Here is a 21696-nt window from a genome sequence, read left to right as displayed (position 1 = left end):
CACAAGGTTCTGTGCTAGGACCAATTTTATTCACTTTATACATGCTTCCCTTAGGCAGTATTATTAGACGGTATTGCTTAAATTTTCATTGTTACGCAGATGATACCCAGCTTTATCTATCCATGAAGCCAGAGGACACACACCAATTAGCTAAACTGCAGGATTGTCTTACAGACATAAAGACATGGATGACCTCTAATTTCCTGCTTTTAAACTCAGATAAAACTGAAGTTATTGTACTTGGCCCCACAAATCTTAGAAACATGGTGTCTAACCAGATCCTTACTCTGGATGGCATTACCCTGACCTCTAGTAATACTGTGAGAAATCTTGGAGTCATTTTTGATCAGGATATGTCATTCAAAGTGCATATTAAACAAATATGTAGGACTGCTTTTTTGCATTTACGCAATATCTCTAAAATCAGAAAGGTCTTGTCTCAGAGTGATGCTGAAAAACTAATTCATGCATTTATTTCCTCTAGGCTGGACTATTGTAATTCATTATTATCAGGTTGTCCTAAAAGTTCCCTAAAAAGCCTTCAGTTAATTCAAAATGCTGCAGCTAGAGTACTGACGGGGACTAGAAGGAGAGAGCATATCTCACCCATATTGGCCTCTCTTCATTGGCTTCCTGTTAATTCTAGAATAGAATTTAAAATTCTTCTTCTTACTTATAAGGTTTTGAATAATCAGGTCCCATCTTATCTTAGGGACCTCGTAGTACCATATTACCCCAATAGAGCGCTTCGCTCTCAGACTGCAGGCTTACTTGTAGTTCCTAGGGTTTGTAAGAGTAGAATGGGAGGCAGAGCCTTCAGCTTTCAGGCTCCTCTCCTGTGGAACCAGCTCCCAATTCAGATCAGGGAGACAGACACCCTCTCTACTTTTAAGATTAGGCTTAAAACTTTCCTTTTTGCTAAAGCTTATAGTTAGGGCTGGATCAGGTGACCCTGAACCATCCCTTAGTTATGCTGCTATAGACGTAGACTGCTGGGGGGTTCCCATGATGCACTGTTTCTTTTTCTTTTTGCTCTGTATGCACCACTCTGCATTTAATCATTAGTGATCGATCTCTGCTCCCCTCCACAGCATGTCTTTTTCCTGGTTCTCTCCCTCAGCCCCAACCAGTCCCAGCAGAAGACTGCCCCTCCCTGAGCCTGGTTCTGCTGGAGGTTTCTTCCTGTTAAAAGGGAGTTTTTCCTTCCCACTGTAGCCAAGTGCTTGCTCACAGGGGGTCGTTTTGACCGTTGGGGTTTTACATAATTATTGTATGGCCTTGCCTTACAATATAAAGCGCCTTGGGGCAACTGTTTGTTGTGATTTGGCGCTATATAAAAAAAATTGATTGATTGATTGATTGATTGATTACCTCAGCAACGGAGAAGTGCTCACTATCACAGATTTAGACTGGTTTATGAACAATATTTGAGGGAAATGGTGATATTGTGTATGTGGAAAAAGTTTTAGATCTTTGAGTTCATCTCATACAAAATGGGAGCAAAACCAAAAGTGTTGCATTTATATTTTTGTTGAGTATATGTTAAATCTCCCCCCCCCCTTTTTTTTTTTTTTTTTTTTTTTTTTTTTTTTTTACAAGAACAAACTTATAAACAAACCAATACTCAGCAGAGACAGAATACTAATAATAATAACATAAAATAAAATGGGGCAGCATGGTGGATTAGTGGTTAGCACTGTTGCCTCACAGTGAGAAGGTCGTGGGTTCAATTCCCGTGGCCTTTCTGTGTGGCGTTTGCATGTTCTCCCCGTGTTTGCGTGGGTTTCCTCCGGGTGCTCCGGTTTCCTCCCACATCCAAAGACATGCAGGTTAGGTGGATTGGACTCTTTAAATTGTCCATAGGTGTGTGTGTGTGTGGGTGGGTCTGTGTTTGTTTGTCTGCGACAGACTGTCCTGGGTGTACCCTGCCTCATGCCCTATGACTGCTGGGATAGGCTCCAGCCCCCCGCGACCCATAACTGGATTAAGCAGTAGAAGATGGATGAATGAATATCATATACATTGTATCATACTATCACAACTAGGTCCACAAACAAGTCAGAGGGCATTTCAGTTTATGTGACATTTGTTTTGCTTAAAACTGGTTGCCAAATGTCCAAAAATCGATCAATGTTGTCGTGAAGAATATATGTGAGTCTCTCAAGCGGGATTATCTTCAGAATCTCTGTGTACCAGTCTTCAATTGTAGGGCAGTCACTGGAAATCCAAAATTCCAAAATGGTCTTTCTCGCTACATGGAGAAGAATTTCTGTCAATTTAGAGTTGGGTAGTCAAGTAACCGACGATTGTGGCTACAAACAACAGTGTGTCAGGTGTTTGTCCTTTGCCTTATCTACTCTGGCGGCAAGGAACTAAACAAATTTACCCAACTTATTTTTTCTGTCTTCGTGTGTGTGTGTGTTGGGGTTTGATTAGGATTCCTTCAAACGGACTAGTTTTCATTATTCTTATTTAATTTATTAATCAATGAACAACACACAAGAAATCAACCTAATTGTAATCAATATTTGTTGAGAACACCAGTTTTATCCTCATGAAGATTCAGTAAGGTATGTCTTCTATAATACGTATATTCCAAATCTAAAGAAGCACAGTGTATACTAAGATATATCTAAAAAAAGAGAAGAGTAGAGTAGAGTAGAGCCACTTAGGTGCCTGGTCTTGAGAGCCAGGGATGGTAGGTTGAAAAGCTTTTTATCCCATGGGAACTCTCCCTACCCACCCAAGCAGCTCATGAAAATGGATTTATCATAATTATATGAGCGAAGCGCCGCACAGCGGCACAAAGCTCACTCATGGTACAGGGCTTCCTAAACGGGAAGTGCCAATTTCAAATCCACAGTAAAACAGGAAATGTTCAAATTTCAAACACTTCCTGGATTGACAGATGAGATCCCATGGAATCTCGTGGGAACTCAGTGGCAAGCTCACACTCAAACAGGAAGTGCCAATTTATCAGTCACAGTGAAACAAGAAATGTTCAAATGTCAGACACTTCCTGGATTGACAGACAAGATCCCATGGAGTCTCACGGGAACTCTGTGGCAAGCTCACACTCAAATGGGAAGTGCCAGTTTATCAGTCACAGAGATGAGGCTGGGGTTTCACTGGACTCTCCTGAAATCTGATTGGACACAGATGATTGACATGTCACAGCACCACACATCTGGTTGAAAGAGCTGCATTTTCAAATCAGTGAGTCACACTGACTGCTAGGTTCCACCTGTCCAGTAGTTAGTGCTGCGTACCACAAAAAGTTCTAATCCCCCTTAGTCAATCAATCAATCAATTTTTTTATAAAGCGCCAAATCACAACAAACAGTTGCCCCAAGGCGCTTTATATTATAAGGCAAGGCCATACAATAATTATGTAAAACCCCAACGGTCAAAACGACCCCCTGTGAGCAAGCACTTGGCTACAGTGGGAAGGAAAAACTCCCTTTTAACAGGAAGAAACCTCCAGCAGAACCAGGCTCAGGGAGGGGCAGTCTTCTGCTGGGACTGGTTGGGGCTGAGGGAGAGAACCAGGAAAAAGACATGCTGTGGAGGGGAGCAGAGATCGATCACTAATGATTAAATGCAGAGTGGTGCATACAGAGCAAAAAGAGAAAGAAACAGTGCATCATGGGAACCCCCCAGCAGTCTACGTCTATAGCAGCATAACTAAGGGATGGTTCAGGGTCACCTGATCCAGCCCTAACTATAAGCTTTAGCAAAAAGGAAAGTTTTAAGCCTAATCTTAAAAGTAGAGAGGGTGTCTGTCTCCCTGATCTGAATTGGGAGCTGGTTCCACAGGAGAGGAGCCTGAAAGCTGAAGGCTCTGCCTCCCATTCTACTCTTACAAACCCTAGGAACTACAAGTAAGCCTGCAGTCTGAGAGCGAAGCGCTCTATTGGGGTGATATGGTACTACGAGGTCCCTAAGATAAGATGGGACCTGATTATTCAAAACCATATAAGTAAGAAGAAGAATTTTAAATTCTATTCTAGAATTAACAGGAAGCCAATGAAGAGAGGCCAATATGGGTGAGATATGCTCTCTCCTTCTAGTCCCCGTCAGTACTCTAGCTGCAGCATTTTGAATTAACTGAAGGCTTTTTAGGGAACTTTTAGGACAACCTGATAATAATGAATTACAATAGTCCAGCCTAGAGGAAATAAATACATGAATTAGTTTTTCAGCATCACTCTGAGACAAGACCTTTCTGATTTTAGAGATATTACGTAAATGCAAAAAAGCAGTCCTACATATTTGTTTAATATGCGCTTTGAATGACATATATCCTGATCAAAAATGACTCCAAGATTTCTCACAGTATTACTAGAGGTCAGGGTAATGCCATCCAGAGTAAGGATCTGGTTAGACACCATGTTTCTAAGATTTGTGGGGCCAAGTACAATAACTTCAGTTTTATCTGAGTTTAAAAGCAGGAAATTAGAGGTCATCCATGTCTTTATGTCTGTAAGACAATCCTGCAGTTTAGCTAATTGGTGTGTGTCCTCTGGCTTCATGGATAGATAAAGCTGGGTATCATCTGCGTAACAATGAAAATTTAAGCAATACCGTCTAATAATACTGCCTAAGGGAAGCATGTATAAAGTGAATAAAATTGGTCCTAGCACAGAACCTTGTGGAACTCCATAATTAACTTTAGTCTGTGAAGAAGATTCCCCATTTACATGAACAAATTGTAATCTATTAGACAAATATGATTCAAACCACCGCAGCGCAGTGCCTTTAATAACTATGGCATGCTCTAATCTCTGTAATAAAATTTTATGGTCAACAGTATCAAAAGCAGCACTGAGGTCTAACAGAACAAGCACAGAGATGAGTCCACTGTCCGAGGCCATAAGATCATTTGTAACCTTCACTAATGCTGTTTCTGTACTATGATGAATTCTAAAACCTGACTGAAACTCTTCAAATAGACCATTCCTCTGCAGATGATCAGTTAGCTGTTTTACAACTACCCTTTCAAGAATTTTTGAGAGAAAAGGAAGGTTGGAGATTGGCCTATAATTAGCTAAGATAGCTGGGTCAAGTGATGGCTTTTTAAGTAATGGTTTAATTACTGCCACCTTAAAAGCCTGTGGTACATAGCCAACTAACAAAGATAGATTGATCATATTTAAGATCGAAGCATTAAATAATGGTAGGGCTTCCTTGAGCAGCCTGGTAGGAATGGGGTCTAATAAACATGTTGATGGTTTGGATGAAGTAACTAATGAAAATAACTCAGACAGAACAATCGGAGAGAAAGAGTCTAACCAAATACCGGCATCACTGAAAGCAGCCAAAGATAACGATACGTCTTTGGGATGGTTATGAGTAATTTTTTCTCTAATAGTTAAAATTTTGTTAGCAAAGAAAGTCATGAAGTCATTACTAGTTAAAGTTAATGGAATACTCAGCACAATAGAGCTCTGACTCTTTGTCAGCCTGGCTACAGTGCTGAAAAGTAACCTGGGGTTGTTCTTATTTTCTTCAATTAGTGATGAGTAGAAAGATGTCCTAGCTTTACGGAGGGCTTTTTTATAGAGCAACAGACTCTTTTTCCAGGCTAAGTGAAGATCTTCTAAGTTAGTGAGACGCCATTTCCTCTCCAACTTACGGGTTATCTGCTTTAAGCTACGAGTTTGTGAGTTATACCACGGAGTCAGGCACTTCTGATTTAAAGCTCTCTTTTTTAGAGGAGCTACAGCATCCAAAGTTGTCTTCAATGAGGATGTAGAACTATTGACGAGATACTCTATCTCACTTACAGAGTTTAGGTAGCTACTCTGCACTGTGTTGGTATATGGCATTAGAGAACATAAAGAAGGAATCATATCCTTAAACCTAGTTACAGCGCTTTCTGAAAGACTTCTAGTGTAATGAAACTTATTCCCCACTGCTGGGTAGTCCATCAGTGTAAATGTAAATGTTATTAAGAAATGATCAGACAGAAGGGAGTTTTCAGGGAATACTGTTAAGTCTTCTATTTCCATACCATAAGTCAGAACAAGATCTAAGATATGATTAAAGTGGTGGGTGGACTCATTTACTTTTTGAGCAAAGCCAGTAGAGTCTAATAATAGATTAAATGCAGTGTTGAGGCTGTCATTCTCAGCATCTGTGTGGATGTTAAAATCGCCCACTATAATTATCTTATCTGAGCTAAGCACTAAGTCAGACAAAAGGTCTGAAAATTCACAGAGAAACTCACAGTAACGACCAGGTGGACGATAGATAATAACAAATAAAACTGTTTTTTGGGACTTCCAATTTGGATGGACAAGACTAAGAGTCAAGCTTTCAAATGAATTAAAGCTCTGTCTGGGTTTTTGATTAATTAATAAGCTGGAATGGAAGATTGCTGCTAATCCTCCGCCCCGGCCCGTGCTACGAGCATTCTGACAGTTAGTGTGACTCGGGGGTGTTGACTCATTTAAACTAACATCAATCAATCAATCAATCAATTTTTTTATATAGCGCCAAATCACAACAAACAGTTGCCCCAAGGCGCTTTATATTGTAAGGCAAGGCCATACAATAATTATGTAAAACCCCAACGGTCAAAACGACCCCCTGTGAGCAAGCACTTGGCTACAGTGGGAAGGAAAAACTCCAACATATTCATCCTGCTGTAACCAGGTTTCTGTAAGGCAGAATAAATCAATATGTTGATCAATTATTATATCATTTACCAACAGGGACTTAGAAGAGAGAGACCTAATGTTTAATAGACCACATTTAACTGTTTTAGTCTGTGGTGCAGTTGAAGGTGCTATATTATTTTTTCTTTTTGAATTTTTATGCTTAAATAGATTTTTGCTGGTTATTGGTAGTCTGGGAGCAGGCACTGTCTCTACGGGGATGGGGTAATGAGGGGATGGCAGGGGGAGAGAAGCTGCAGAGAGGTGTGTAAGACTACAACTCTGCTTCCTGGTCCCAACCCTGGATAGTCACGGTTTGGAGGATTTAAGAAAATTGGCCAGATTTCTAGAAATGAGAGCTGCTCCATCCAAAGTGGGATGGATGCCGTCTCTCCTAACAAGACCAGGTTTTCCCCAGAAGCTTTGCCAATTATCTATGAAGCCCACCTCATTTTTTGGACACCACTCAGACAGCCAGCAATTCAAGGAGAACATGCGGCTAAACATGTCACTCCCGGTCTGATTGGGGAGGGGCCCAGAGAAAACTACAGAGTCCGACATTGTTTTTGCAAAGTTACACACCGATTTAATGTTAATTTTAGTGACCTCCGATTGGCGTAACCGGGTGTCATTACTGCCGACGTGAATTACAATCGTACCAAATTTACGCTTAGCCTTAGCCAGCAGTTTCAAATTTCCTTCAATGTTGCCTGCTCTGGCCCCCGGAAGACAATTGACTATGGTTGCTGGTGTCGCTAACTTCACATTTCTCAAAACAGAGTCGCCAATAACCAGAGTTTGATCCTCGGCGGGTGTGTCGTCGAGTGGGGAAAAACGGTTAGAGATGTGAACGGGTTGGCGGTGTACACGGGGCTTCTGTTTAGGGCTACGCTTCCTCCTCACAGTCACCCAGTCAGCCTGCTTTCCCGGCTGCTCGGGATCTACCAGGGGGTAACTAACGGCGGCTAAGCTACCTTGGTCCGCACCGATTACAGGGGCCTGGCTAGCTGTAGAATTTTCCACGGTGCGGAGCCGAGTCTCCAATTTGCCCAGCCTGGCCTCCAAAGCTACGAATAAGCTACACTTATTACAAGTACCGTTACTGCTAAAGGAGGCTGAGGAATAACTAAACATTTCACACCCAGAGCAGAAAAGTGCGGGAGAGACAGGAGAAGCCGCCATGCTAAATCGGCTAAGAGCTAGTAGCTACGCTAAGCTAGCAGATTCCTAAAAACACGCAAAGTGAATAATGTGTAAATAATTTAGAGGTGATTCAGCAGAAGGAGTGCTTTAGTTAAGGCACGTAAAGATTACACTGGGAAACAAATCGTAATCTAGATAACTAGATCAATCTAACTGCGCAGATTAAACAGCTAACAGATACAGAAAAACACAGCTGTGCTCCGGAACAGGAAGTGATACAATACCGCAGTGAGAGCCAACCACCAGTAGAGAGTGGTTGGCTCTCACAGTAACTGATTCCATCTGCTCAAAGTGATATTAATCAGTGAAATCACCTGGTAGAATCAGGGGCTGCAAAGAAAACCTGCACCTTCTTGGCCCTTTCTGGAACAAATTGCCCACCTCTGATTTTGACCCCTGTGTAATTCTTCAATTGACCCCTGCCTGGCTGCCTATTGAAAATTCAAGTGGCCTTTTTTAAAAAGCGTTAATGTCTATGGATTATTTGTGCCAGATTTGATGTTTGTATCACCATTTACAGGATTCCACTCTAAATATTCTCTATCTGCTGCACTATATATGAGATGTAAGATGCTGCTTCTCAGTGTTTCTCAATTGCCCTCAAAGGTTTTGGAACAATTGGTATTTCACACATTTTAATTTGTTTAGTCCATTTCAAATACATTTTTTTCTAAAATTATCTTCTTTAACTCAAACTGAGAGCAAATCTCTACAACTTGATGAATTAAAAATATAAAATCCAGCTTCCTGATGAAGTGGTGTAGAGGAGGATTTTCTTAAAAAGAAGACCTGAAAGTTCAGCTACAATTTGACAGAAAGTACATTTGAGATGAAAGACTAGATTTGATGTTTAGGAGAAAGAAACTTTTGTATTTCTTCAATTTGATCCAAGACATAAGGTCCATCCATAAGGTCCAAGACATATTCAGTGACTTGGAAATGTTCATGTTTTCACCCCCTGACTTGTTTAAAGAAAACTGGTAATAAACTTATTATTATTTACAGGTTTTATCAAATTTTAGAGATTTGCTTTCAGTTTGAGTTTGAGGAAGATAATTTTAGAAATTTTAATTTTTTTGTTTTTCTTGTATTTAACATGGCATAAACAAATTAAAATGTGTGAAAACTATATGTTATCTATTAAAGGACCCATGAACTGAAGAATGATTAAAAATCTACAACATGTAAAATAAAAATGTAAATAATGATGAAAATAAGCTAACTATAGTTAGAAGAACTACCGTTAAATTAGTCATTAATAAGCCAACTGTAGCTAGCTAGCCAACAATATAAACAAAGCCGGTAACTAGTGTATAAAGTATAATAGTGTAGTTTAACCCTACAATAACGGCATAGACAAATACAAATAACAACAAATGTAAACAAAAGTGTGTATTAACGTTAGCTTCCCAAACAGAAAAGAACCGACTATATTGTTAGCTATGATAAATGGTGCTACAGCCGGATAGATAAGCTAACGTTAGCTGTTAGGTATTGCTTAACTGTACCCCACTCCTCCGTACTTATCATTAATATAATAATATTAAAAAAAGAAGAACAGGAAAGAGTTAAAGTGTGCTGAAATGTTATGGAGACATGATATAAGTACCTTAGTGAAACGATATGGAGGTGGAACCGCTCCCGGCTAACGAGAGCTCAGGGCTCGTGGCTGCAGCAACATGCAGGCCAGATTAGCCTTTAACTAGCTCGATGGAGAGGGATAAATTCCAGGTAAGCTAACGAACTTGTATGTATCTAATGCTGACAGTAGTGCATAGGTACACTTGTGCATAGTTTTGTAAGAACATTTAGGATGTTTCAATCATGTGTTGGAACTAATCACATTTCTTCTGTGAATTTAGGCTGCATCATTTTTTTCTGTCTTCAAATAATCTCAGACCAACTCGATGCTGATCGCCTCTTGTACAAAGCGAGCTCACACACAAAAATACCCGTCATACGTACGTCTCCACGTCCACGTGCAGATGTAACAAAAGTGACTTGAGCGTCGAAATGTGCGGTGCATCACGCAAAAATCCTGGCTGGCGTACACACGTTTCTACAGCTATTGTGTCATCTCTGACATGTACAGGTGACACAGGAACCCGTTAATAGTGTGAAAAGAAGTCATCAGAGTGATGTGCACATCAGAGACACACTGATGAACATTTAACACACCCATGTGTTTGCAATGATATGGATGGATATAAAAGCATGTGCAAAGTGATGCATAAAATGGCACTAACAATCAGTGGCGGTTCTACACTGAATTACTCCCTGGGTGAGACCCCCCCCCCCCCCCCCCCCAAAAAAAAAAACCAGACAAAATGTTTTCTTTTTTATTTTATTATTATGTTAAATATTTTAGAAGTGCCCCTGAAATTGCAGTTGAAATCAAAAGACCGCAGGCTACAATATAACGCTTATACAAAACTTCTGAGATCTGACAGGATCAGGCTCACACAGAGCAGACTGGCTGCAACCGAACTATTTGAAAACATTTGCATATTCAGATAGAGGAGTTTGGTGTGTGCACGTGTGCTCAATTCCATGTTCAATGAGATGTACAAGGGGATATCAAAAAGTTTTGAGCCTCAAACAGAAAGAGCAAGATATTTGGATTTCTAATGTTTTATTTTTCCACATCATTCCCTTCCAACTCCATGCATTGTTCCATCTAGTTTGCCAGTCATTGATACCCGATCAGTAGAACTCAACATCTTGGTCCACTAACCAGCCCTCCACTGCAGCAGTCAGCTCATCATCCTCAAATCTCTGGCCCCGAAGGTATTTTTTCAGCCTGGGAAAGAGGTGGAAGTCACTAGGAGCTAAGTCTGGAGAATAGGGTGGGTGAGGAAGAAGATCATTGCCACACTCGCGCACAGCATCCATGAAGCAGAATGCCACGACTGACACAGGAGGGTTTGTCTCTTCCACACAGTGCTATGACTCAACAACTGAAGTGAGCAATATGATCCTACATGAAATAAGTAGCTCAGGCACTGATGTAGATCAGGTGTGATGCACTGTAATATCCCACTGGGAAAAAGGTGTAAGGCTCAAAACTTTTTGACATCCCCGCGTACAAACCAAACATGCGTGGATTCATGCCTTTGATACATCTGAATTTATTTGTGCTCATGCCTGATTCAGGGTTTTGGCGTACGCCAACTTTTAATAGAAAGTCAATGCAAGTCTTTGTACATGAGGCCCCTGGACTCTGTGAAGATCCACATCTTCTCCTCCAGGAATTCATGTTCTTCTGTTTGCCAAAGCCAGGTTCTTCTAACTTTGGCCTGTTTGCTGGCTTATTGTGATGCTGCAATGATTTTGGGACCAGACTCCCCATGATGGTTTGCATGATAGATCAGAATCAGCATGTCCTACTCAGAATCGCAAACCCCCAAGTGCATTTGCAGAAATGCTGCATTAAGCCTCATGCTGCACTGTGGCCTGCTAACACTCTCATTTGTGCAGCTTTCCAACCCACCTGTGAATAAACAGCTTTCTGTTAGAGCCAAGTATTTTACATGTTGAAAGTCCAGAGCACCTGCTCCCACTGTTCTGCATCAGTTGTGTATTTAAACACAACTGAGCTGGTTGGCCTCATTTCCACCTTAAGTGTTTTTATTTTATTTACCATATTTCTTTGATTAAAAGCCCCAGTATTTGTTTTTCAAACTGTGCTCAGACAAGGCGCCTAAATGAGGCAGGCTGTAATTCAAGGGCAGTGATTATTAACAAAATTTTGCTTGCTACCTGCACTGTAATATGGCGTTAAGTTCCACACATATCCCTGAGCATGGCAAAGACAACCGCTTTAGATCAGAGCCCTCTGTGTGGCTGCGAACCTTCTCTGTAGCCTGACGTGCACCTGCTCTAATGGCGGAGACCACAAGGGCTGTGATTGGTCACTTTTCTGGTTTCACTCATTCCTCTCCTGTCAAGTTTTTACAGTGCGCACGGAGATTATATTTTAATCATGGATCAAATACAGGAACGTTTGGCTGAAACGTCCGCAAATTTGATCAACTTTACAACACGGAGTTGGAAAAAGACGCTCAAATGACCCGCAATTCATGGAGGGAAACTGCACGTAGCGTTTGTTTGGAGGTGTAACCAGACAGGGAAGAATTTCTGAAGTTTTTCTGGTGATCCAGATCTGCCTCAAAATAGTTTCCACATCAGTGTGTTGATGTCCTGCTGCAAAGAACTGACAAAACAATTTTGCATTCTGCATCATAATCATGCTGAGGAGTTGAATGTAGAAATAAAACAATTATCAGTGGTTAGCACTGTTCCCTCACAGCAAGGTCATGGGATTGCTTTCCACCTGGGGCCTGCCTGTGTGAAGTTCTCATGTTCTCCCTGTGTTTGTGTGGGTTCCCTCCAGGTGCTCCAGCTTCCTCCCACATCCAAAACACGCATCTTGGTTGAATTGAAAACTTTAAATTGGCAGTAGGTGTGTTTGTCTGTCTATATGAGTCACTGAGACGGACTGGTGTCCTGTGCAGGGTGAACCCAGCCTCACGCCTGAGGACTGCTGGGACAAGCTCCAGCACCCCCCATGACTCTTAAAGTGAGTATAGAAAATGATGGATCTAACCTCCATTCAGTTTAAAGAAGAGAGATTTTAAAAGTTTGTCTGATTCAATTGCCGTGTGGATGCTAAAAAAGTGCTCAAGCAACAGTTGCACCCCAATTAAGATTTTTTTTAATGCAAAACTAGTTGTGGGTTGCTGAACACCAGGGACTTGAACTTAATAATTTATGAAATATGCAGTAAATCAGGACTGTGATGTTTGCAGTAGTTTTTTTTTATTACATTTAAATGATATGACTAGTTGACTACAAATCAGTAAATCAGAGAAATGTTTCAAATGCTGTGAATCATCGCTGCTCCACAGCTTTAGATATAAATAATGTACTGTAGCTTTACTTTACAGGCAGCACATACAAGACGTGATAATATATAACAGAGGAAAAGTATCAGACTGAAGTATTATGGGTCTGTACATCGTTAGGCGGTGTGCTTCTGTGTAAGACGAGGTGTCTGGTTGAGGTACTTGCTTTGTGATTTGGAGACTCCACTGATAGGGTGAAGTGCTGGCAGAATTTCACCAGACTTGTCAGAGTTTTACATTTCCTGGAGAAAATCCTTGTCATTTTGTCAGCATCCCCGTGGCTAAAGTATGCAGGGATACAGGGAGGCCTGTCAAACTTCATCCTCCTGAAAGTGCCTTTCACCCGCTTGATGGGTCATAATAAGGTCCAGCCAGGTGGTGAACATGTGTGTGTGTGTGTGTATGTGTTTCTAAAGAATACACTGATTCCATTACAAATGTTTCTCATCAATCTATCACACTGGAATCAAGGATGTTCCTTTTTCTGAGATCTGCATATTGTTGTTTTTAATCATTTAAAAAATGAAGAGTCAGGGTAAGTGCTCTCACTTGTCTGTCTTTTTGAGGAGCACTTTGAGACATTCGGCAGCACGGTGGCTTTGTGGTTTGCACTGCTGCCTCACAGTTATTCCCACCTGTGGCCTTCCCGTGTTTGTGTGATTCCCTCTAGCAGGAGTGAAAGTAAGATTAGATTCTTGCAGGAACTGTGCTACTCAAAAAAAAAAAAAAAAAAATTTTCTTGTTCATATTAAAGATATTAAAGACTGCTGTTTTCTGACTTTGAAATTCTTAAATTCTGAGCACATCCTTGAGTGTATGATGTTATACACATAACGTTTTCAGGTAAAGTGCAAGCATAATTTTAGGGTAAATAATGTCAGAACAACAACAACAGAACAACTACAACATCATTAACAATGCAACAATCTGGGCCTGTATGCATGAAGTAGCCTAAGGCTAAAAATAGCTCCTAGTGCCATTATTCTAAGAAAAATCTAAGAATTCCTCAAATTCTTAGACATTTATCAGAATTTTATTTTGGTAAGATGAAAGTTGTCCACAAAGCACCTCAGGCCTTAAGAGAGCTCCTGAGGTACTAAACTGGTAAGAGGAGGGAGGAGGACTTTAAAGAAGCCTCAGAGTGTCTTAAACCAAGAAGATCGTGGAAAAGACAAAGAGGAAGCAGAGATAATCTGCACATGTAGGATGACAGTGAGTCAGTAACACACTACCAGCTTGATCTACATAATTATTTTATGTTAATTTACTGTCTTAATGTATTTAGAAATTGTTTAGGTTGCTGTTATCATATTCACATATTATTATTATCATTCTTTTTATTATTATCAGTGTTATTGCTATTATTTTATTTTATGATTACTTCTATTTTGTCATTTGATTTTTAAATGGACCATAATGGAAATAAGTATTTTCACTTTCTTGTGTCATGCATGTAATTTTAACATATTACAATTATATTTTGTACTTACATTGAACTTATTAATAAACTCACGCACATTTCATATGTAGATAATCGACATGTGAATGAGATACGTTCAAACATCTTCAAGCTGTGTAACAGTTCATTTTGTGGTGATCTACATGTTTTTTTGGCACTCTGCCACTAGGAGGCGATCTTATTTTTCAGATAAAACAGATGGTGAAGGGACAGCATGAAACACGATGCACTTTTCATTTATCAATCAATCAATTTTATTTATATAGCGCCAAATCACAACAAACAGTTGCCCCAAGGCACCTTATATTGTAAGGCAAGGCCATACAATAATTATGGTGACATGGTGGCACTTAAGTCACTAAACCAATTGAACTACAAAAACACAATAAATCAATAACACTAACAACACTGTTTAACTAGCATGACCCACAAAAACATTTAAAACCCCCAAACCCAGAAATCCCATAATGCATTGCAGCACAAGAATTTACAGGTTTAGCAACCAGCCTGGCGATCGCTCCAGATTAATTATGCTGTGTATCATCATCATGACATTAAATTATTTTCATGATTACACATTTCTTAATGCGGTTATATGATCATTGATTTTACTGTTCATTCATATGTAGGAGTGCAGAGTGCATTTATTTTTATATTTCCCCTTCCCTTTCTGTGACAACCAATCACAGCTCTTACAGGACCACATCATACCTGGCAACAGGGTCAACCCCGCCTCCTCACTAAGGAGTTTCTGTCAACTCTTTGGCCAGAGTTGCTCTCAGACACCTCTTGGTTCTCTCTTATTTTGGGAGTCCTAGCCAGGATAGTTTAGGCTAAGTTAGGAGCTCTTTGAGAGGACTTTGAGATGCACCGAGCATACGGGCCCTGTTCTTTTTTCTGAAAATGACAGAGTAAGGAAAAATACACTGCCACCTGGTGGAAACACAGAGTAATGCTAGTACAGGCTTTTTGATTGCTTGCAGGGTCTTGTTGATGCTTTTTATTTGACAAATGCAAATGAAGAAAACACTATTATACAAATATGAGTTCAATGGTACGAATATTTCATTCAGTGAAATCTGGAACATACCATTCAACGAGGCTTCAACAATTCCAGTTTTCACTGAATGAAATATTCGCTCCATTGAAAGAATGTAAAATCATTCATTATTTGTTTTATATAATGTGTAAAAGATCCTTGTCATTTGATATTTTAATTTATAAACAGAAAAGTGACTTACATTTTGGTGTTCCACTGCTGTTAAAGTCCAACCCAAACTTTAAATAGGAGTCCAAATTGTGACGCGTAGTCTGGTAATGCTGTGCAGTCACTTCGTACTTCCAAAAAACAAACAAACAAAAAAGACTTTGTGTAGTTCCTCTGTCCAGTGAAAAATCATGTCAGATTTCATCCAAACAGCTCTTCATGCCTCCAGGTGGCTTACAGCGGAGTGGATTTTTTTGTGTGTGTGTGTGTGTGTGTGTGTGTGTGTGTGTGTGTGTGTGTGTGTGTGTGTGTGTGTGTGTGTGTGTGTGTGTGTGTGTGTGTGTGTGTGTGTGTGTGTGTGTGTGTGTGTGTGTGTGTGCGTGCATGTGCAGAGTGCAATTGTACCAAACGTATGAAACCACATTTGCATGCTAAATGGAACCAAATTGCACTCTAAATGCAATGCAACACAAATGGGTGGTATTAATCCATGTCAGGTGACATACAAAGCACCAATCAAATGACAAGGATCCACTCAGCCGTTATATAAAAGGTACTATGCCTCAGTAAGAAGGTATAACACTTTGTACTATGCACAAACAAGGATGATAATCATCCAGTATGTTTCTCAAATCCTTGATATTAAATATCTAACATTTTTAACCATCAGCACACTAAAATCAGTCTTGTATAAAGTACCTCAAAGTGATACTTGAGTGAAAGTACAAGTATGTTATCATAAAATTACTTTGGTAAAAGTTAAAGTCTCCTTTAAAAATATTGCTTGAGTAAAAGTCTTAAAGTATCTGACATTTACTGTATTTAAGTATCAAAAGTAAATTTATCATATAAATTGTACTTGAAGTAAAAGTATTGAGTAAAAGTGAGCAGTTAGAATTTCGTGCGCTCGTATTATATTAAGGATATTAAAGACTGCTCTTAACCCCTCTGTGGCATTGAGCAGAGACGCTTGACAGGAGAAGATGATTATTATCAACTTCAGGGTGCAGACAGCCGAGCTGCGATCATGAGCCAGGCAGACAAAGGCCAAGTACTCGTCTGGCACCCCGTGATCTGTCTCTGCTGTCAGGTAAAATCCAAGATGAGTGGAGAGTCAAACAGGGACATGACAAGAAAGCCAGGCTCTTGTCAAACAGAACAGTCATAGCTACACAGCTGTGCCAAATTTAAGGAAAATAATAATTAAACAAAACAAAAAAGAAAAACAAACAAACAAGTAGCCAGTAAGGGCTCTCAGCCCCTATCAAAGGCTGGATCCGCCTCTGGTGCAGCAGACCCTGTTGGTGTTGGTGAGCAGGGATGAGCAGCAGGTGGATGTGCTGTATATGCAGAACTGTAATAAAGTTGTCATTCTTTTCTTTGGAAGACCCACACATCTCTGTTAAACTCAACACAAACAACTTTGCAAGCATCACCACCACCAACCACTGTAAAGCAACCAAAGGCGCTCCAAAATCCAAAACGTGGCGCTGCTTTTAAGCAGTGTTTCTCTGAAAATGTCAAATAAAATAAATTAAATGAAACAGTCACCCCTGAAAGGTGTACCCCTGCGTACCGGCTGTAGAGGACTGTTTATCTCTTCCTGGCATGGCATACCGCTGCGTTCCGGCTTACTTTCACCTCTGCTCCAGGTGCTCTGGCTGCCTCCCACATAAAAAGACATGCAGGTTAGGTGAATTAGGAACTTTAAATTGTGAGTGTAGGTGTGAATGTGTTTGTTTGTTTATATGTGACCTGCGACAGACTGGCATCCTATCCAGGATGTACCCTGCCTCACGCCCTATAACTGCTGGGATAGGTTCCTGCTCCCCCTGCCCCAATCTTGGATAGTGGTTGAAGATGAGTGAGACATTCATTATGACAGAATTTTTTAAAGCACATTGTTGTTTGTGTTAATAATGTTCTAAAAAGGAATAGTTTGCACCATGTGTCATGCTTAGTTATCAAAGGGGTAACATATATCACATGTCATAGAATCCAATGGTCATTGACCTTGTTTGACCTTTACTTTGGAGACCAAACATTCAACACAGTCAAAACTATTCCATTTGTTAATCCTTTTATTTCAGCCAATAATTTGCATAATTTTATACTGAATTTGGAGCAAGTTTAACTTTTGACCTGTGTACAAAGTGAAACTGACCTTTGTTACCATTTTTTGCTGTTTTAACCCATAACTTCCAGAACATTCAGTCATAGATAGTCCAAATTATACCTTTTTGGAATTGTTATGATCGGACAAATAATGTGGTATAGTTTTCAACATGGTTCGAGCATTTTTGCATTTTGACCTCTGTGTAATTTCAATTCATTTTATTTCATTTATACATTGCCAAATCAGAAGAAAGTTGCCTCAAGGCGCTTCACACAAGTGATAAGGTCGAAGCCTACTAACCCCCAGAGCAAGCACACAGGCGACAGTGGTAAGGAAAAACTCCCACTGCCGATTTACCGACACGATTTACAAAACAATTCACAAAATGAATATACAGGAAATGTTGCCGGTGCACAGGACAGGAGGGCCACAGAAACAGACACCACACCCATCTCTGGATGGAGCCGCACCTCAAACAGAGAGAAAAAACAGAATCAGGCATCAGAAAGACAACAAATACAGTATAATTTGTCAGCATTAAGCAACAAGAAAAACTAAAGAAATACTAAGGTGTTTGTCGGCCACTAGCCCCAAGCTTCACTAAAAGACCCAGAATTTAGATAAAGTTGAGGCCACAGCCCACTCTGTTTCCTAATAAAATGAATTAAAAGAGTAAAAAGCATAGTACCATACTATGCCAATATGCTAGCCATAACCATAGTGATTGCTGTCTCTGTGGAATGATATTTTCTAAAAGCAGACTGCAGTGACTCAAAAAGATTACTCTCAGTAAGGTGGTCAACGAGCTGCAGTGAATCTGCACTATCTGCACTAGTCAACAAGAGATGAACGCACTAAATTCATCTAAGAATGTCACTGTATATAGGCCTCCTGGCCCATACTCTGAAAAGTAATACGGCTGATTTTTATTCTTCCGACCTTGGCAATATATGGCATCGTGGGCAGAGCGGAGAATCAGATGTTCAAACGAGTTATATTATAATAATATTATAAGTCTGAATGTCAACTGTTTCCTGTTGGCACATTTATAGAAGCCATTTATTTTCTTCAATAGTAAGTCCCTTCAGCTGCTCCCTTGTTTGCACTCGGGGTTGCCACAACAAATCCAAGGTGGATCTGCATGTTGAATTGGCACAAGTTTTACGCCGGATGCCCTTCCTGGCTTGGCCACCACCCCTGCTTTTATTTTCTTCAATGAAGTTGTTTATATAGTAGCACAACATCACAATACTTGTGTCAAAACCACGATGTGATTATCATGGTACATGAGGCATGTTACCTAGAAAATATATTCTGCTCACTGGAGGTGAAAACACATCAAATACCAAATAAATGCCAACAATTCAAACAGGTAGGGTCAAGAACAATGTCAGATTTTAAAATAGGGTCATGAGCCATAAAACGGTGGTCAGATCTCTGTGAATACACATTAGAATAACGCTTAGTGTAAGTGTGCAAGGAATCAGTGAAGTGAATAGAATTCCCCCTTAAGGGATTAAAACATGCTGTGTGTGTTTTGAGGGGAGAGAGAGAGAGAGAGAGAGAGACGGGGGTGAGCAATGAGACGGGTATTTACTCCAGAGCTTTGTGAGTCTCTCGCGGTAGAATGTCTTCTCCACTTTTTTGAAGTGGCATTTGTGAACATTTTTTTTTTAAACTAACATTACCACTTATTTTACTCGGTGGGTCAGACAGACTCTTTGGATGGAGAATCCTTGCCATTGCTGGTGGAAAATGAAGGCTGTGTGTGTGAACTTTGCCATCACCTTCACCTGCCTGTGGTTTCTCCCTTCATCGGTAAGATCAGCATCAGCACCACATCACTTAATACATCGCATTTATGAAGACTTCATCTGCTGGTGGTTAGACAACAAACACTGGATGGAAAAAAATGTGATGGATTAATTTATAAAGCTCATTGATTCTCACTGCAGCACTGATTATTAATCTAGTTTCTTAATTTAATGAAAAACATGTTTATTTGTGTGAGATTAAAGTGCATCTTTGAAAGAATTTGGACATGTTCTTGTCCAAAAATGAATAAATACAATGCTGTCTTAAGATAATTAATATAAATACAGAGCTAACAGTATGTTTTATGGGAAGATCAGTTACAACGAAGTACAGTTATTGACTGAAGTGAGAATTTTATGGACTATATTTGATGAATGAAGTTAAAATTTAACAATTTTTTAAAATATGTTGATAACTTATTTTCATGTAAATATCCATTATATGATAAAACAGATCATAAAGCATAAGTAATGAAATGCTTATAAATATCAAATTAATTTCAGTTGAGAGTACAAAGCAGTGAAAAGGAAACAAAATAAGCATCTTGTGTGGTTACCATTTACAGTACCTTTAAAGATGAATTCTTATGGGTGAACTATCTTGTGATTTTAGAAGATTATTTTGATAAATTCATTGTTCATTGATTATTTTCACATTTGTTGCTTTTGTGGCTGTAAATCTGCAAATTATTCAAGTTTTTATTCTTCTGAACACATCTGATGCTTTTAATATACTCTGTATTTAGCACTTGTTTTTTTTATGTCAAACTTTATTTATTACTGACGTAATACTTTATAATACATTGTAGTTGGCCCCACAAATCTTAGAAACATGGTGTCTAACCAGATCCTTACTGTGGATGGCATTACCCTGACCTCTAGTAATACTGTGAGAAATCTTGGAGTCATTTTTGATCAGGATATGTCATTCAAAGCGCATATTAAACAAATATGTAGGACTGCTTTTTTGCATTTGCGCAATATCTCTAAAATGAGAAAGGTCTTGTCTCAGAGTGATGCTGAAAAACTAATTCATGCATTTATTTCCTCTAGGCTGGACTATTGTAATTCATTATTATCAGGTTGTCCTAAAAGTTCCCTAAAAAGCCTTCAGTTAATTCAAAATGCTGCAGCTAGAGTACTAACGGGGACTAGAAGGAGAGAGCATATCTCACCCATATTGGCCTCTCTTCATTGGCTTCCTGTTAATTCTAGAATAGAATTTAAAATTCTCCTTCTTACTTATAAGGTTTTGAATAATCAGGTCCCATCTTATCTTAGGGACCTCGTAGTACCATATCACCCCAATAGAGCGCTTCGCTCTCAGACTGCAGGCTTACTTGTAGTTCCTAGGGTTTGTAAGAGTAGAATGGGAGGCAGAGCCTTCAGCTTTCAGGCTCCTCTCCTGTGGAACCAGCTCCCAATTCAGATCAGGGAGACAGACACCCTCTCTACTTTTAAGATTAGGCTTAAAACTTTCCTTTTTGCTAAAGCTTATAGTTAGGGCTGGATCAGGTGACCCTGAACCATCCCTTAGTTATGCTGCTATAGACGTAGACTGCTGGGGGGTTCCCATGATGCACTGTTTCTTTCTCTTTTTGCTCTGTATGCACCACTCTGCATTTAATCATTAGTGATCGATCTCTGCTCCCCTCCACAGCATGTCTTTTTCCTGGTTCTCTCCCTCAGCCCCAACCAGTCCCAGCAGAAGACTGCCCCTCCCTGAGCCTGGTTCTGCTGGAGGTTTCTTCCTGTTAAAAGGGAGTTTTTCCTTCCCACTGTAGCCAAGTGCTTGCTCACAGGGGGTCGTTTTGACCGTTGGGGTTTTACATAATTATTGTATGGCCTTGCCTTACAATATAAAGCGCCTTGGGGCAACTGTTTGTTGTGATTTGGCGCTATATAAAAAAAATTGATTGATTGATAAAAAATAAGGCCCTTCAGCTGGACCCTTGTTTTCACTCGGGGTCACCACAGAAAATCCAAGGTGGATCAATATGTTGAAGTGGCACAGGTTTTACACCAGATGACCTTCCTGATGCAACTCCACATTACATGGACAAATGTGACAGGGCTTGAACTGGGAACCTTCTGCACTAAAACCAAGCGAATGAAAAGTCATGTTTACAGAAACACAAGCATGTTTCAGACTTTTGCAGAGTCTTGTAATATTTGCTGTTTAAAACAAACTATGACTTTTTTGTTCATTGTGCAAATATATGTAAAAATTTGAGATGTTTAATTTGAACACTTACCTTACTCTTAATTGTTCTGACTGGACCTTTTTGTTATCTGCTCTTAATATTATAGAGTCTACATTGTGTTGAACGACTT

The 21696-nt window shown here is 39.8% G+C and overlaps 1 protein-coding gene across 1 annotated transcript in view; it reads left to right on the top strand.

Annotated features, from left to right (window-relative positions):
- Positions 1–19178: 19178 nt before the first annotated feature.
- The window catches only part of LOC117511824 (neurexophilin-2-like), a 39441-nt gene continuing 36923 nt past the window's right edge, over positions 19179–21696 (top strand). The window contains exon 1 of the mRNA XM_034171734.1: positions 19179–19366. Within this exon, the coding sequence (XP_034027625.1) occupies positions 19274–19366 (93 nt within the window). The 5' untranslated portion in view covers positions 19179–19273. The remainder of the gene's footprint in view (positions 19367–21696) is intronic.

Source organism: Thalassophryne amazonica, chromosome 6 (genome assembly GCF_902500255.1).
Source record: "Thalassophryne amazonica chromosome 6, fThaAma1.1, whole genome shotgun sequence".
Lineage (NCBI taxonomy): Eukaryota > Metazoa > Chordata > Actinopteri > Batrachoidiformes > Batrachoididae > Thalassophryne > Thalassophryne amazonica.
Note: the sequence above shows the minus strand (reverse complement) of the source record. Positions and strands in the feature narration are given on the sequence as shown.